The sequence below is a fragment of the Stenella coeruleoalba genome (genome assembly GCF_951394435.1).
Source record: "Stenella coeruleoalba genome assembly, chromosome: 8".
Classification (NCBI taxonomy): Eukaryota; Metazoa; Chordata; class Mammalia; order Artiodactyla; family Delphinidae; genus Stenella; species Stenella coeruleoalba.
In genome coordinates, this window is record NC_137154.1 from 52,217,442 (window position 1) to 52,234,513 (window position 17,072).

The following is a 17,072-nucleotide window of genomic DNA, read 5'->3' on the forward strand; positions in this document are numbered from 1 at the left end:
AACATTCGATAAGCATCCGTGGAGCACCTCCTAGTGCCAGGCACTGTTCTAGGCACTGGGGATACAGCAGTGAACAAGACAAGGTCCCATATGGAGTTTCATCCTAGTGGAGTCAGCTGGTATGATACGGACTGCGCTTGTGTAAGCTTGGCGTCAGCTCCTGCCATTCCCTGGCCACCAGAGCCCCCTCCCGGTCACCTGCCAATTAGCCAGCCCTCATCCTGCTGGGTAGAGGGGTAAGCCTCCTGTTCAGGGGGAACCTGCTCATTCTTTTTTTTTTTTAATTTTATTTTTTAAACATCTTTATTGGCGTATAATTGCTTTACAATGGTGTGTTAGCTTCTGCTTTATAACAAAGTGAATCAGCTCTACCTATACATATATCCCCATATCCCCTCCCTCTTGCGTCTCCCTCCCTGCCACCCTCCCTATCCCACCCCTCTAGGTGGTCACAACCTGCTCATTCTTTCAAGACATACTTACTAAGCACTTTCTCTGCACCAGGCGCCATGCTACACAATGGGAATGGAGTGCGAATAAGACCCGGCCCCTCCCATCAGGAAACTGACAGTCTCACTGGGTAGAGACAGGCCCCAAGCAGTGACACTGGTGTGGTATGGGCTAGGGCGATGGAAGCACAGAAGTTGTGGCAGTACAGAGGAGGCGCCCCTAACTCAGGTGGTCAGGGAAGGCTTCCTGAAGGGGCTGATGGCTGAGCTGAGTCTTGGGAGCTGAAGAACACGCAGACCAGGCAGGGAAAGGGGCAAGGCTGGGTAAGACAGAGGGAGGGAGGAGCCTGAGACGAAGAAGGGGTCTGGGCCAAGGCACAGTCCGCAAGGCCTGGTCAGGAGTCCCGGGGTCAGCCTCAGCGGGGGAGGAGGCGTGATGCCCCCTCACTAGGCGGGATGAGGCACAAAGCCTCTGCTCCCCTAGGGAATCCAGAATCAGGAAACTATGACCCAAGCTGGAGTCATGGTCAGATCCCTACTGGGGTCCCACTTGGAAAAGGAGCCCCTCTACATATATCCTCCATACAGGTCCCCAGCTCCCCAGGAGAGCCATGATTCCAGAGTCTGGAGCTGAGGCTGCAGCCTGGAGCCTCCCTCCCTTCATCATCTTCTTTTTCTTTTTCTCACCCAACTGAACTTTTTTCTTTTAACATCTTTACTGAAATATAATTGCTTTACAGTGCTGTGTTAGGTCCTGCTGGACAACGAAGTGAATCAGCTCTACGCATCACCTTAACGCTACTAAGCGTGGATGCGCTTCTCAACGTGGCCCTGCCTTCTGAGTTGGCCTCCCCACTGGCTGCCCCTCATTTGCCACTTGGTTCTGCCAGTTTCTTCTCAGACCACCTCTCCTCTCCTCTCTCTTACCTCTGCTTCCTAGAATCCGAGTCTCAGAGGCTCCCAGCAGATTCTTAAAATCATGGACATTTAGCATCATGGCACACAGCAGCCCTAAACCCCAGCCCTGGGAGGAATCTCAGAGCACATGTACTCCAACTCCTTCGGCCAGTCCCAGCCCCTGGTGGTAATCCTGGGCTGATCCTGGGGTGACGCTGCAGGGCCTCCCAGCCCCAGCTCACTCACTTGCACTTACACAAGGCACGTTCACTCACTCAGGCTCTGGCCAGCCCAAGAGCGATAGGAGACCATGTGTGTCGTCAACAAGCCAAGCATATGCCCATTTTCCTTCAGCTATTTTCCACGTTCTCTCTGTCTTCCTGCCAAACACAGCTACTTATGTACGAGAAGTTTGTGGCTACCCCAGCCCTCCTTGGGGATCCATGGAGGATGTCTTCCCCTGAGCACCTTGGTGTCTTAACACTTCTGGTGTCTGCAGACCGCCCCTCTCATTCCAGGGGTCTCCTTCAGCTGGAGGCCTGTGTCAGGAGTGGGTCAAGGGTCAGTGGGCAAGCGGGAGGCTGGCACAAGGGCAGGAGCGTGGCTACTTACCCACACACCGGGGACAGCACTGCTGTGGCTCGGTCACAGGCTGGGGGCAGTGGACAGGCGGGCAGTGGAGGCGGTAACAGCTCACATGGGCACTCTGAAGGGGACACAGGGGTTAGTCCTAGTTCCAAGGAGCCACTGTCTCCCACCGTCCTCTCCCCAAACCCCCTCCCAACTGCAGGGCACTGTACTCGTTTTAAGCCTGCGATGGGATAAAAGTGATAAACTCTGTGTGTCCAGTCTCTCCCCTTCCCCTCCTCATTTGTGTGGCTCGCCCATCCGTGTCCCTCCCCCGCACGGAGGAGGGCACCGTGTGCCTGGATTCACACAGATCTTTTGTGTCCCTTTGTGGTATTTGAGAAATACAAGTAAAAGACTGGGTTATTCTAACATTGATCTTGACTCTGTGCTTTTTTAACTCCAGGGCTTTGTTCTTTTACCTCTGGACCTGAGCCTCAGGGCTAAGAGAGGAGTGTGACACAGAAAGGGAGGTGACAGGGATGGGGACACAGCTAGAACCAGGATGTGGAGAAGACTCAGGGCTTTGTGATCTGCTCTCTAAATCTCTGGGAGGTGTGGTTGATCCCACACAAAGCCTTGGGATTGGTACCAGAGGAAGGGCCTGAAATCTTGGACTTTTTCAAATACAGCAAACAAGAGAGAAGGGGCAGAGAAGCATTCACAGAGATGAGCAGAAACAGAAGAACTGGAGGGAGAGGCCACCACTGGAGATGTTCCCAGGCAGTTTGTCAGCCTGTCACAGACGTCCCACACTTTCCTCTCCCTCTGCTGTCAGGGCGTTGCCCCGTGTTGTAACAAACCATTACATCTGTCTCTTCTGTTCAGCCACGAATTCCCAAGAACAAGGGCCAAGCCTCACTCTATTCTTCTCTGAATTGTGGGCACAGGGCCTTGCTCCAAACAAGTGCCTGCTGAAGTTCGAATGAACGAATGAGTGAATGAATGAGAGCCAAGAGGGGAAGGAGAGATGGTCTCTTCCTTAGTCAGATGGAGCCAGCTTTGTTTAAACTTTGGAGTTGGCAAGTGTGTTTCCAGCCCCAGCTGAGTGCCCCCGAAACACTTCTCCCAAGGCAGCCTCCTGCCCCATGGAGAACCCTGGAGCAGGCCTTAGTCTCTCTGGGGTCACTGCTTCCCCAGATGGCCAGAAGTGATGACAAGGATTCATCAGTGCTAAGGGACATCCTAGAGTCCACAGGATTGGTCTGAGCTCCAGAAGGGGCCTTCTAGAGGCCTGGCCCACAGGGGTGTTTGATAAATGTCCAGAGGGTGAACGGAGCCCCTCAGGTGAGAAACCAGGGTAGAGTATGAGGAACTGTGTTGTCTGAAGAGTTAGAATCTCTCTCTTGATTCTGGCGTTGAAGGAACCAAGGGGTGGAGATGATGAGCGACATGCAGCAGGAAGTAAGGCAGAGACAGGCTGTGGGGGCGAAAGGGCAGGGGCAAGGCAGGAGGCCTTGCAGCCAAGGGGTGCCTCTCAGGAAAGTCATAACTACCATTTGGAGTGGCTACTAGGTATGGGCATTATGTTATATAGAAATGCATTCTCTCACTTCATCGTCTCAACAACCCTAGAGGTAGATACTATTTATTATCCACCATTTCAAAATGAGAAAAGAGCCTCTGAGACGTCCATTTGCCTAAGACACACAGCAGGTGAGCACTGTGCAGGGTCTGTGCACTTTCCATGAAAGTGCCTCTGGTGGAGGGGGCGGGAACTAACTCATTCACTCAATGTTTACTGCATGACAGCTAGGCGCCCCATCCTCTTCTGAGCACTAGGGGCATAGCAGTGAGCGAGAGACAAGAGCTCTGTCTCACGGAGCTCCCCCCTAGCAGGGGGAGACAGACTATAAAAAATAAATAAGTAGGAACAAGATCATGTCAGATGTTAAATTTATAACAGGAATAAAACAGTGTAATGTGATTGCGTTAACAAGGTTAGACTATTTTAGAAACAGCCATAGAGAAAGCCTCATAAGGAGGCAACTTTATGTTATAAACTGCAAGATGAGAAGGAACCATTCCTGGGAAGATCTGGGGGAAGAACATTCCGGGTGGAGGAACAAGTCGGAATGAGTTGAAGTGTTGGTGCAGGTAGGAAATGAGCTTGGAGAATAAGGCAGAGTCATATCACATAGCGCCCACAGCAGGCAATTTGAACTTTACTTTAGGTGCAACGAGAAGCTATTGGAGGGTTTTAAGAGATTTTTGAATGACATGATTAGTTTTTTGTTCAGAAAAGATCCTTCTAGCTGCTGTGCGGAGGACAGATTAGAAAGGGGTACAGGGAGACCTCATGGGATGCTCACATAGCAGCCTAGGTGAGAGAGGAAGGTGGCTTAGATTAGGGGGGAGCAGTGATGATGGAGAGAAGGAAGGGATTCAGGGTGTATTGGGGGGATGCCGGCTGCAGCCCCTTGGGGTGAGGAAACTGTGTATGTGTGAACTCGGGGGAGGGAGAAATGAATTAGCTCCACTGGATCACAAAACTTGGACTTTGTCAACTGGACCGCATGATATGTCTGGAATTTTCTGTTATGGTTTCCTTCCTGTTTTTTGGCTATATTTCACAAAGTTCTTTCTGAAAAAGCTGATTGGCCTCAGATGTGCTAAGGAAAACCAAGGGGAAGCAGGGATGGGGGGTTGTGCTCCCACTGGCATCAGGTTCGACCAGGGGCCAGCATGGTAGAAGCAGTGGGGAATCAGAGGGAAAGACCCCAGGAGGAGTGAGACCCCAGTGGTCAGAGTCAGGAGAGGGGCTGGCCCACCCCGCCTCCATGTCCCAGTGTTTCCTCAGAAGCTCTTCTCTGCTCCCACCCTGAGGATTGTTTTAACAAGGGAGGCTCTCACAGCCTTGGCTGTGCAGGGAAAGAGAGGAGCTAAGGGGCTGGCTCCAGCTGGGAGCTAGGTACTCCCTCCCCTCAGCACCCTCCCCTGGACAGAGAGAGCTGCAGACTTCACATCAATGAGACTGGGCAGCTGAGCCAGGGCCGAGGGGGTTCAAGCCTCCTAAATCAGCGGTCCCCAACCTTTTTGGTGCCAGGGACCGGTTCTGTGGAAGACAATTTTTCTATGGACGGACAGGGCAGGGTGGGGGGTGGGAATATTAATTCAGGTAGTAATGCGAGCAATGGGGGGGATGGTTCAGGCAGTAACGTGAGCAATGGGGAGCATCGCGGCAGATGAGGCTTCACTCGCCCACTGCTCACCTCCTGCTGTGCGGCCCAGTTCCTAACAGGCCGCGGACCGGTACCGTGGGTTGGGGACCCCTGTTCTAAATCACTCCCTCCTTCGCCATCCTCTAACCCCATGCCTGGCCTGGGGATTCTGGACCACATGGGGGTCTCGTTTATTCCACCCAGTTGACTGTACAAGGGCCTGTGGAGGGTGCTGGGTTGGAGTGGGCTGGGGGGAGTCAGAGGTTAACAGAAGATCTGGTCTCTGCCCCAGTTGGTATAGCCTTCTGCAGGACCCCGAAATGGGCATGAGTGAATGCCTAGGAAGACCTGCTCCCAGGGCTCCATCTAGGCGAGGCAGTAACTAACAGACACAGACAACCATTTTACTTGGCCAACAGTGATCAGGAGAAAGGGACAGAGAAACTTATGTGGCCTCCCAGAAGAAAATACTTCCAGCTGAGGGATCAAGTAAGGCTCCTGGTGGAGGTGGCATTTGGGTGAAGCTGCAAAGAATAAATACTTGGGCCAGTGGTGTTGGGAGAACGCATCCTAAGGCAGGGCGGCAAGAGAGGTGGCTGGAGGAGATAGCCCGAGGAAAGGAAGGATTAGGAGGTCAGGTCAGGAAGGCTGTTTTCTGCTGCATGGGCACAGGGAGGCTGGCACCAGCAGGAAAGAAGGCTGGATGAGAGATGGGAGGCCTGGGTCCTCATCCCAGCCCAGCTACTGACCCACTGTGTGATTCATCTCTGGGAGGCGCACAGTAGGCATCTATGCCTATGTATTAGATAACCAGTAGTGAAGTGGTGTGGCCCCAAGTCCCTCAGTTGCTGCTGACAGAGCACGATTCTGGGGGGCCCAGTTCCAGAGTGCCCCTGACCCTCAGAGTCAGGCTGTCCTCCCTCCCTCCGGGGTGCCTTCACTGGAGGTCTCCCAGACATACCTGTCACAGGTGGCCAGAGGAACCTACCTCGGAGCAAGTACAGCGCAGGCAGTACATCAGGCCCTGGGGCTCCAGGTAGGGGTGCCAGCTCTCGCCGGGGGAATACCTCTTCCCGTGAAAGAGGCAGAACATGTCTGGGCCTGGCAAACCAACCAGTGCTTTGTCAGTCCCAGGAGGCTCCAGCCTGAAGTCCCTGCCTCATCCCTCCTTCTTTCTGGCTCTAGGAAGGATGTCATCTGGACCACTCAAGTGAAGGAGAATCCACGGGACATGCTCTCCTAGTCAGAGGGCCAGAATGTCTGAGTTTGAATATCAGCTTGACCACACACTTGCTGTGTGACTTTGGGCATGTCACTGTCCCTCTCTGAACCTTAACAGTTCTCTCACAGCGTGGTTAGGGGATTAAGCAGTGAACATGCTTTACAGATTTAAATTGTGGTGTAAATGTTAGTTATTATAATTAGATGAATGATCTGAGGCCCAGAGAGGCCAAACTACACCTCGAAAAACACACAGTAAGTCAGTCATCAAGCAGGGATGACAGCCAAAGTCTCCTGACTCACAAGGTAGTGCTCCTTCTGCCCTCATAATCATACTTGCTTCCTTTTCCTTTGTCCCGTTTTGCTTATTTATTTACTACATCTCTGCACCCTCCCCTCCCTTGCCCTCTGCTGCTCCCCTGCCTACACACGCACACACACACACACACCTTCTCTGGGCCATGTGACCTATCTTTCGAATAAAGCCACTGACAGCAGCTTTCTTGCTTTCATACTCTGCCGTGTCCCTATATCTCATTGAGCTCTGATGCAAAGTGCTTGAATTGGGAAAACAAAGTGCTGCCTAGTGAAAGGTTGTTAGGAAACTGACTTTTAAATATCCTTAAAAATAGTCATTGGTACTATGACTGCACATCACTTGATTACTTTTGTAATCTGCGTATCAGTCGTCAATATGTAGATGAATGCTTCTAAGAATGACTAGAATAGTTTATTTCCTTATGTGGGTTAGATATCTCTCCTGCAATCCTTCTTTCTTGAGACCTCCACCCCTTCTCTCCTCCCACAGCCCATCAATTGCCCAGTCTTTCGAGCTCTGTCTAGAACACTCATGTCCTCACCTCTCACCAGCTCAGCACCTAGCCCCAGGTCAGGGCTCCAGGTCAGGCGTTGAGGCCCCCTTGCAGTGTTCCTCTGCCTCTGGCCCTATCCTTGCCAACCCTCCTCCATACAGGTACCTGATGATTTTTACAACCCAGAAGGGATGCTATCATTCCTACAAAAACCTCTCCATTATCCAAAGAATAATCTAAGCTCTTTCAGGGAGAAACTGGGAGGCCCAGCACAAGCTAAGTATCCATAAAGACGTGTTGAATTAAATGAGATTGAAATTCGGAGAAAGGAACCAACATTTGTTGATGATATTCTATTTACATAAATTACTTAATTATCTTATTAACATCAGTGTTTTGAGAATTAAATTGAATAATGCTTGGAAAGTGCTTACTTAGCCCCATTCCTGACACTTAGTTGAATGCTATTATTATGATAATTATGGTAACAATGACCCTGCAAGATGGACGTTATCATCTCTTCAAGATTCAAGAGGATAAAGTCAGTTTTGCAGGGTCATTGGGATCGTTACCATGATTATAAGAAAACTAGATGAGAAAACTGAGGATCACAAAGACTGAGTGACTTGCCTGAGGCCACCCACCTATTGATTTGAACCCAGGACCCCAGGTTCCCAAGAGGAGATCCCTTTAGTTCACCTCACCTGCCATGGCTTTTTGCTCAAACTCAGGGCCTAGAGGTTTATTCTCTCGGTCCCCCGGGCCACCATCCCCCATTCACTCTTTTTTTCTCTGGGTCCCCTATTGGTCTAGAATCTAGAGATTGCCTTTCATGCCTCCTCCTGCACACTTTCTAGAGTCTCACACTTTCTGAATCATTCTCTTAGATGTTTGAACTCGTAGAATCACAGAGCATCGAAAGCAGTACAGTAGCAAGGGCAGCTCACCCGCGAGGCCAGAGTCCCCTCTCTGTGCTGGGGACGACCTGGAGCGGAGGACAGGAGCTAAGGGCCACTGCGAACCTTTAGAAAGTTTCCTTTGTGAGAAGCTGAGGCCAGCTGCCCTGGGTCCCTGCACTGCTTCTGCTCTGCCTCTTGGGCCTCCCCCAAACAAGGATTTGAGGCCGTGGTCGTGATGCCCTCAGAGTCTGTGCTTCAGTGGCCACTGGGGCGGCCAAGGCTTGGTTTGCTCCCCACCCACTCTCCAGCCCCGCATGGTTAGAGGGGGGATCAGACAGCAGATCCCGTTCCCAGCAAGGCCCCGGCTGGCCCGTATCAAATGAGCTGTGTTTATCTCTCAGCCGCTGCTGGCAGAGAGGGCAGGACACAGACCCAGCTGGGGTGCTCCGCAGAGCCAGCCCAATGCTCCGAGGATTGAATAATGTCTTTCTTCCTCAGTCCCTCCCCCACCAGAGAAGGGAGCGATTGCAACACCGCTGTGGCCTTACGTCTTAGGCTTGCTGCTGAAGAAAACCTGTCCCACCTTCTCTGGGGCGGCCCTGTAGCCCGGCCCCTGTGCCAGTTGGCAACCCCTCCCCCTCCCCTCCGGCTCAGAGCATGAAGACAGAGAGAATGTCTCAGCCCTGGCCTGGGACGGACCTGGCAGCAGCTAAGAATGTGGAGGCCTGGCAAGCCGTCCCCCAACCCCAGGAGTCCCAGGCCCACCACGCCCTCCGAGGTGAGAAGCGCTGCCCAGAGCTCCCTCTTCTTCTAGGGAGGTGAGTGCCCAAGGCCACGCCAAAACTAGGCAGGAGGAAGAACTGCCAAGACCTCAGGCTGCCTCCGTCCCCACAGTCCTGGCACTTGCCCCATCCTTGCACGTGGCTGGTAGAAGGGGATCTAGCTCTTATGCCACGAAATCACTGTGTGATGTTGAGGAAGACTCTTCCTTTCCTTCTCTGAGCCTCAGTTTCCCATCTGCAAAATAAGGGGTGGGGGTGAACTTGGATCTTCACGGGTTTACTGTACAGATAGTTTCTGAATCCATGATTTCAAAATTCTAAGATTCCAAGGTTCTAGGTTTCTAAGATTCTACATTTCATTAGAACACAAAGCTTCTGGAGTTGTAGGATGTTGTGCTTCTAAGATTCGATCATTTCAAGCTTCCATGATTTCGGATGTGTTGATGGTCCCATACACCTAGGCTCTCAGGGGCTCCAAGGGGGGCTAGGATGAGGTTCAGGCAGCCAGTGCAGCCGATCCCGATGACATGGAGAAGGAGGCAAAGTCTGTTTCTCATATGCCCTCCCTTCCCATCCACTCTCTGTTGGTCCTCTGTGGCCTTCCCACTCCAGCCCTGGCCTGAGGCCTGCCCTGCTTCTTCTCTCCACCTCGCCACCATATCTCATCCCACCCATCATCTCTTTCTCCAACTCAGGGGCCAACTGCATCTTCCCTCAGAGGACTTTCGGAGTTAACGTGCCCCGCCAGTGATGTCTAACCCAGAAAAAAGACATTAGTGGGGAAGTTTTTGTTTGTGGAGGACGATTGGCCCTGTTCCAGGCTTTAGAGAGACAAAGAAGAATTAAAGTGGGACAGGTCTCACACCCCTCAAAACCCCTTACCCAGTGTGTATGTAGTTCCCAAACTCTGGCTTCAGAGTCCAATAGGCTGGGGTTCAAACTGGATTTGGCTTTTATCTGCAGCCTGCATTTAGACAAGCTATTTAAACATTCCAGGCCTCAGTTTCCATATCTGTTCAATGAGGTTAGTAATAATCTTTGGGGGTTATTGCAGAATTAAGTCAAATAATATGTGTAATATGCCTAATGCCTGCCACATATTAGATGCTCAATTAAATGGTAGGTTAAAAACAAACAGACAAAAACCAGACCTGGGTGCTGACCCCAAACTTCCCTAACAGTCCATTTCCCATGGTGTTCCTTCTACTCCCAGAATTCTATTAGGGCATGAACATCATGGTGCCTGCCATTAAGGTCAAATCTCCCAGGTCTCAACCTCACCAACCTTGCTTCCTGTGGTTCCCTGCACTCTCCTAGCTCCACTCACAAGCCAGACTCCCTCAACACCACTTCTACCTACACAGATCTGGGCTGGGATATGGCCATGAAAGTGGTCAGAAAGGCTGGAGGAGAAAATGGGAAGGCAGGGATGAGAGGCCAGAGATCAGGCTGGAGAAAGAGGCAGAGGCTCACGAAGGGCCTTGAGATCCCCAAGGGCAAAGGAAAGCCACAGAAAGGCCTTAAACTGGGGTGTGCCCATGGTCAGGTTTTCATTTTAGAATTAACACTGCGGCTGCAGGAATGGAGAATGGATTGGAGAGCAAGACTGGAGGCAGAGAGACCAGGGAGAGGCTGTTACAGTTGTCTGTTTTGAGATAATGCTGGCCTGGACCAAGGCAGGAGCAGTGCTGATTGGCAAAAGTACAGATTTGAGGAACACTAAGTAGGTACAGTAGGTAGGCTTTCAGACAGACTGGATGTGGGTGGAGAGGGTGAAAGGGCAGTCAAGGATGGGATTGAGGTTTCAGGCCTGAATAACCAGGTGAATGTGGGGTTCTTAGCACAACAGGCAGTAAATGTTATTGTCATTAGTTTTGATGTATTATTATCATTAGTAATAGTAACATTAGTTCCTGCTATTCATTCACTGACTGAGCATTTTGTATATCAAGTCATACATGTCCATGGGCCTCGTACATAACTAAATAAGACACCCTCCCCACCCTCAAGGAGCTTACAGCCTAATGAAGAAGACAGATAGATATGATACATACAGTTGACAAGTTCTAAAATAGTGGAAGCATGGGGGCTTGAGGGAAGGCTTCCCTGAGAAGGTGCCTGACCTGGACCTTGAAGGAGTTAACAAGGTAGAGACAGGTTGACCTAATCTGAATTCAGGGTAGCAACATTTATCAGACAGACTCTGGTATCTGTCACAATGTTATCACGTCACCCCAGCCTGTCACGAGCAGGCTCCCACTTGCTTTTCCAGCAGAACTCTCGGTGGTGGCCCTTTTTTAAGCCTCACCTCCTCTTGCTAAATTTCTCACTCCCCCCATCCAGCCCCCACTCACATTCCTTCAGGCTTCTGTGCCTTTACACACGCTGTTTCTTCCACCTGGAATGTGATCCCCCATCTCCAACGTTTGACCAACTCCTCATTCTTCCAAAGTCTGTTTAGATGCCACCCCGTGAAGCCACCCAAACCTTCCGGGCCACTGGCCAGTCCTTCCGGGCCACTGGCCAGTCCTTCCTGTGGGGTCCCACAGAACTGAGTTCAGCCCTCTGTCACAATTTTCATCATACTAGATTAGAAATACTTATTGAATGGATTCCTCTTCCTTACTAAACTGAGTTTCTTGAGAGCAAGGACCAGATCTCATTCATTTTTGTATCTCCTGTGTTCCGTGCAGAGGCTACATAGTTGGCACTTGATAAATGAATGCATGATGAAAGAATGGAGTTGAGGGAGGTTCTGGAAGAGGAGGTGATTGCTGGTCCTTAATCCTGGAAACCTCTTGCTTTAACAAAAAGGGAAATTCATGATGTGACATGAGAGCCAAATCCCTTAAGGCACTTTGATCTTGCCACCTAACGGGAATTAACCTTTGACCTCCCCTTTCCATCTCCCATCATCTGAACTCCCAAATTACCCACCAAACCAAACACCATGTACAAAAAGGCCAGGAGCCTGGGGAGGTATGCGGCTGAGCGATTCCATGATCTTTACGTGTAAGTCAAAATTCCCAAACTGCCCCATCCAAGGTCAATGCACCTTCTGCCTTGAAACCCTCATGCTACGATAAAGGTCTCTCATGGTAGTCAGGAGTGGGTAGTGTGGCTGGGAATTCTTCCAAAAAGAGACAGAAAGGACAAGAAAGAAACTTCTGGGCTGCAGGAGAGGCTGGATAAGACCACGAAAATGGCACCAGGTGGAGCTGGGGCTGGAACTGTGGCTGGCCTGTCCCCAGCCTGAGAGAACTCAGGAAAAACCTTAGAGAGAGCCAGGCTGCGAGGGAATGTGAGAACGTTCACATCTTTTCCCTTGTGCCCAATCAGCCATAGTTTATTTATGTATAGCTTCCTTTTCACACAAACAAACTTGCTCCCCTCTGAGACATAAGCTCTGCTCTGGGCACTGGCACTCGATGGGGGAGGTCTCCTAAGGGAATCAGAAGTAAAAACCTCGCTCCTCAGTGGCTGAGCTGTGCAACCTAGGGAAAGGGCCCTCACTTCCCTGAAGCTGAATTCGTATCTGGCACATGGCAGATGTTCAGGAGCATAGAAGGACCTCAAAGGAGAGAGTCATCAAACCAGGAAAGGCAGCTCTGTTGCCTGGCAAATGTCAGGGGGCATAGAAGACCCTACTTACATTCCATTCTGCCTTGGACATATACATTTATAGATTTACAGAATCTTAGAAAGTTAGGGATTGAGAGATGATGTCCAATCCCCTATTTTACAGATGTGGACACTGAGTGCCAGAAAGGGATTGGGACTTGTCTAAGGTCATTGATTTTTGCCAGCATGAACTCCAATGCCAGTCTTCAGATCTGGGTAGGTGGAGACTGATTATAGGAAAACCCATACCCTAAGAGACAGGATCAGAAGAAATGGCTTTAAATTGCAAACAAAAGGATTTAGCTGAGACACAAGGAAGAATCCTGACTGCAACAGAAGAGTGTGGAACAGGCTCCTCTGGGATGGGATCCTGCCCAGAGGCAGGGGGATGCCTGCAATGATCTCTGCATTGCACCTCCCAGCAGCACTGCTCCCATGCCAGTCCTCTTCTTTGGGAGTCCAAGGGATTCAAGGTCCCTCTCCCAGAGCCTGGCACCGCGGCCAGCGGCTGGGGGAACTTGAGAGGCCAGTCCTGGAACAGGTGCAACAGCTGGAGCAACTGCACAGCTGCTGCCCTGCTCGGCTCCGCAGCCTGCAAGCCAGTGAGTGAGACAGAGACCTCTACTGGTGGGAGAGAGGAGGTGCAGAACCTCCTAGACAGACCCAGAGAGGGGCCTGACTGGAGCCAGATGTCAGCCCTCTGTACTCACTGTGCCAGGCCCTCTAGGCACTTTCTCTTGGTGTCTGAGAATCAGTCCATCTATCTACTCCTCCCTGGCAGGGCAGGAGTACCAGGCTGCAGACCCATACTCTCCCAACTCCCTTTTCCAAAGGTCAGAGCAGACTCAGAACCAAGGCAACAGCATCTTTGGGTCTTAGAGTCTTAGATTCATGGGATGTTAAAGCTGGAATGGTCCTCAATGATTATCTATTTGACTCCAACCATCTCACTTTACAGCTGGGGAAATCTCAGGGGCAGAGAAAGGCAACTTGCCCCAGGTCACAGTTGGAATTGGTGGCAGAGTCAGGGCTGCAGCCCTGACCTTCTAATTCCAACTTTGCCCTCTGTACCATATCATATCATGGGAGCTCCCTTCCCGCCCCATCTCTGCCTATGGGGTCTGGGGTTTTGTCACCTGGGAACAAAAACTTTGATTCCCATAGTATATATAACCCTTGGAGATAGAATAGAGCAGCCGATGTTTTTACCTGATAACTGACTCTCTCCTGAAATCAGGATTGGCTGGAGGGAGAGATGAGAAAGCAGAAGTGTGCTGGACACCTTAAAGGGGGGTGTGGAGGGCACAATTAGTAAGGAAAGAGCACAAAGAAGAGGAGCTGACATAGGAGAAAGAGCACTGGAAAGGGAGTCAAGGTACTAGGCAGGTTTTTGTTCCACAGACAGAAGGGAGGGATGGGTGCCCAAAGCGACTGACATCATGTACGCATGCGGCTCAGCCTGGGACTGGCAACAGTACTGGTCAGTGACCAGGTCAGGGATCCCACCCTGGCTAAGGGCTCTAGCTGGGAATGGAATAGGGGTTTGATCTATGGTAGTGTTTGAGGATTAGGCCTCAGCCTGTGGCTGGAGTTGAGATTCAGTTTGGGCTAGGATCAAGGCTCAATCTGTGGCTGGAAATAGAGCCAAGGATAGAATAACCTTTGTTTGAATACCCTTGTGCTTTAAATAAGGAGCAAGCTGCCACGCATGTTCACAGGACCTAGGCAATCTGCAGGACTGGGCCACCTCAGGAGTCAGACACCACATGGGCCTGAGAATTTCCATCTGTCGGTATCACTTCTGAAAGCACCTAAGATGCCACCAGGAGATTTCATATCTATAACAGGCTCGATATCTTACTAACTAAACTTACTAAACTAAGACGAGGGTCTTCATAGGAGAACTTCAAATAAGACCTCGGCAAATGACTATAGGATTGTTTCTAGATTCATAGGTTGTTAGCACTACACAGAATGAGGCTCAGAGAAGGAAAGTGATTTGTCCTAATTCACACAACCAGTAAGTGACAAATCGGGGACTAGGATCCAGGTCTCTGTTCTTTGCTTTAATAAATTTGCTGTGTGACTTTGGGCAAGTCACTCCCCCTTTCTGGGCTTCAGTTTAACTATAAGCATTGGTACATCGAGGGGTAGAAGATTTTCAAATGTTCTTCTGGCTTTGACATCCCAGAATCTTACACCCCTCTGACTACCGGTCCACCTCACATTAACTCAACAGTTCTGCTCTGAGGTTTTTCTTGCCCGTCGGGAACTAGGCTCCAGACTAGGGGAGATGGAATACTGGCAGCACCTAGTGAGAAACATGGCCCAAAGGCCAGTGGAGGCACAGAGGAGGGGAGATCAGAGTGCATCAGGTGGCAGGGAGAGTTTGCTGGAAGAGGTGTGACCTAAGCAAGGCTGTAGAGGGCTGACAAACTGTGGGAGGCAAGAAGGAGAGGTGTGGGTAGGACATGAGCAATCTGCAGAAAGATCTGATTCTAGGACATCTTTCTAAGACACAACCAGGGCAACGAAATTTGGAGAAAAGCCTCGGGGGTTAAGAGCCATGTGCCAAGTGGAAGGGAGGCAGGCATGGAGGGCATCCTGTGCTAAGTCGCTTTTAAGAAACAACAGGAAGGTACTAGGAGGAAACCTCCAGGGCTCCAGGAGGGGGAGGAGACATTGATTGAGTAGTAGGCATTGTGCTGGGCACTTAACACAGTCACCTCCTTTAATCCTCCCATGAAGTGTTTGGGTTCCAGGTGAGTATGGGTCTTAGACAGATGCAGAAATTGAGGCTCAGAGAAGTTGTCACTTATGAAAAGTCACACAGCTACTAAGAGGCAGAGCCAGGACTTGAACCAACCCTGGGCTCTTTTCAGGACTTGTTACTAAGGACTTCTATGAGTCTCATGCTGCTGGCAGCCCAGAGACGACCAGACATGCAGCCTGCCCTCATGATCAGAGACAAGAATGAAACAAAATCCAGCACTGCCGGCTCCAGAAAGTCACGTGCAAAAGAAGGCAGAGATGGGGGAGCTGAGCTGTGGACAGGAAAGAGCTCTAGGCTGGGAAACTGGGGTTTCATCCTAGGCTCCGCCCTGTGTAACCTGGAGCAGACCACTGCCCTGGGCCTCGGTTTCTTTATTGGGTATGTCAGGGTTTGAACTAAGCTCCTTCCTTCTTTTTAAGAGAATCTTTGGTTTTGTTTTCCACCCTCACAGCGTTGCAAGAGAGTGGCAGAAGATGGGGAGGAGGTCCATCAGCCTATTGTGGAAACAGTGAGGAAACTGAGGTTCAGAGAGATTATATAAACTGTTTGCAGTTATGCTGTATCTAAGTGGAAAAGCATGAATTAGGGAACATGTTTTTCAAGAACCTACCATGGACCAGCTAGTTGCTGGTGCTGGTCGCTTTCCATGTTTTCTTGAATTTAATCCTCAGAACAGTCCTAGGATTTTTCACTCCCATTTTATAGATTAGCAAACTGAGGCTCCGAGACATGCCCTCCATGCCTCCCTCCTACCAGCTGGTATTCAACAGATCTGGGATAGTGAAGACCCTGGTCTATCTCACTGTGCCCTGCTACCTCCCAGTGTCTCACAACTCCAAATCAGGGTTCCTTTCACATGCTGTGGGACACAGGGGAAAAAGGCATAGGATTTGGAACTGGAGAGTCCTGACTTTGGATAGCTCACTACCTCTGTAAACTTGAGCGCGTTTCTTCTCTCAGCCTAAGTTTTCTCATCTGTAAAATGCAAATGATAATACCCACCTCATGGGAGTGTTGTGAGCATCAAAAGAGAAAAGCAATGGGAAAGTTCTCCTAGTTAGCTCTTCTTTCTTTCCACTGGCTCTCTTTAAATGCAATAGCCTCTTCGTCTTCATCACACCCTTGCAGCCAAACGTACCAGACTCTCTACTAGGAATAAGCATAGCCCCTCCCCCACAAAAAGCACAACGCCCTGCCCTCTCTCCCACTGCTCTCAGTTCCCTCCTCCTCGGGTCCATGGCTGCAGCCCCCTTGGCTCTGAGTCTTGCCAAGTTCCCCCCAGTCTCCCAGACTCATGAGCCCATACTGGTCCGCAGAGAAGTCTCCACCCTCCCGGTACAGGTGCTCCCTGGATGGCTGTCAGAACAGTCTGGGGTCCCAAGTCCTGGCACTTTCCCGCGCATCCCGGGTCTCCCATCCCTCTTCTGCCATCCAGCACACCCACCCGTTACTTACGGGCTCGTGCGTGGGAGTCCAAGGGGAACCAGAGCAGCGCGAGTCCCAGCAAGGAGGAGAGGACCCTTACCTCGGGAACCATCCTTCCTTTCCCAGGGCCAGGCCCCCAGGCGCTGAGCCGGGAGGGGGAGTCGGGAGAAAGTGAGATGAGGGGGTCACTGAGGCACAGCGCCACAAAGCAATGCACAGACCCAGGGAGGGCGGCTGCTACCGTGGAGATTCAGAGAAGGGTCGAGAAGAAGGTGGTGAGGACAAAAAGGGAGGTCCAAGGTGGGAATAAGAGGAAGGTGGAAAGAGAACGGAGGGAAAGAGATGGAGGGATAGAGGAAGGTATGCAAGAGGGGAAAGCGATTAAAGCAAAGGAGAAGGTGAGAG

General features: G+C 50.9%; 1 protein-coding gene across 4 annotated transcripts in view; it reads right to left on the reverse strand.

Moving 5' to 3' along the window:
* Positions 1-16,779, reverse strand: part of CHRDL2 (chordin like 2) — a gene marked incomplete at both ends in the record, with an annotated part of 31,367 nt that extends 14,588 nt beyond the window's left edge. For 3 of the 4 annotated variants that reach the window (XM_079929653.1, XM_079929656.1, XM_079929654.1), the window contains 3 exons: positions 1,959-2,052; positions 6,123-6,235; positions 16,698-16,779. In XM_079929653.1, the coding sequence (XP_079785779.1) occupies positions 1,959-2,052; positions 6,123-6,235; positions 16,698-16,779 (289 nt within the window). The remainder of the gene's footprint in view (positions 1-1,958; positions 2,053-6,122; positions 6,236-16,697) is intronic. The other variant, XM_079929655.1, reaches the window with a different exon arrangement.
* Between the last annotated feature and the right edge of the window lie 293 nt (positions 16,780-17,072).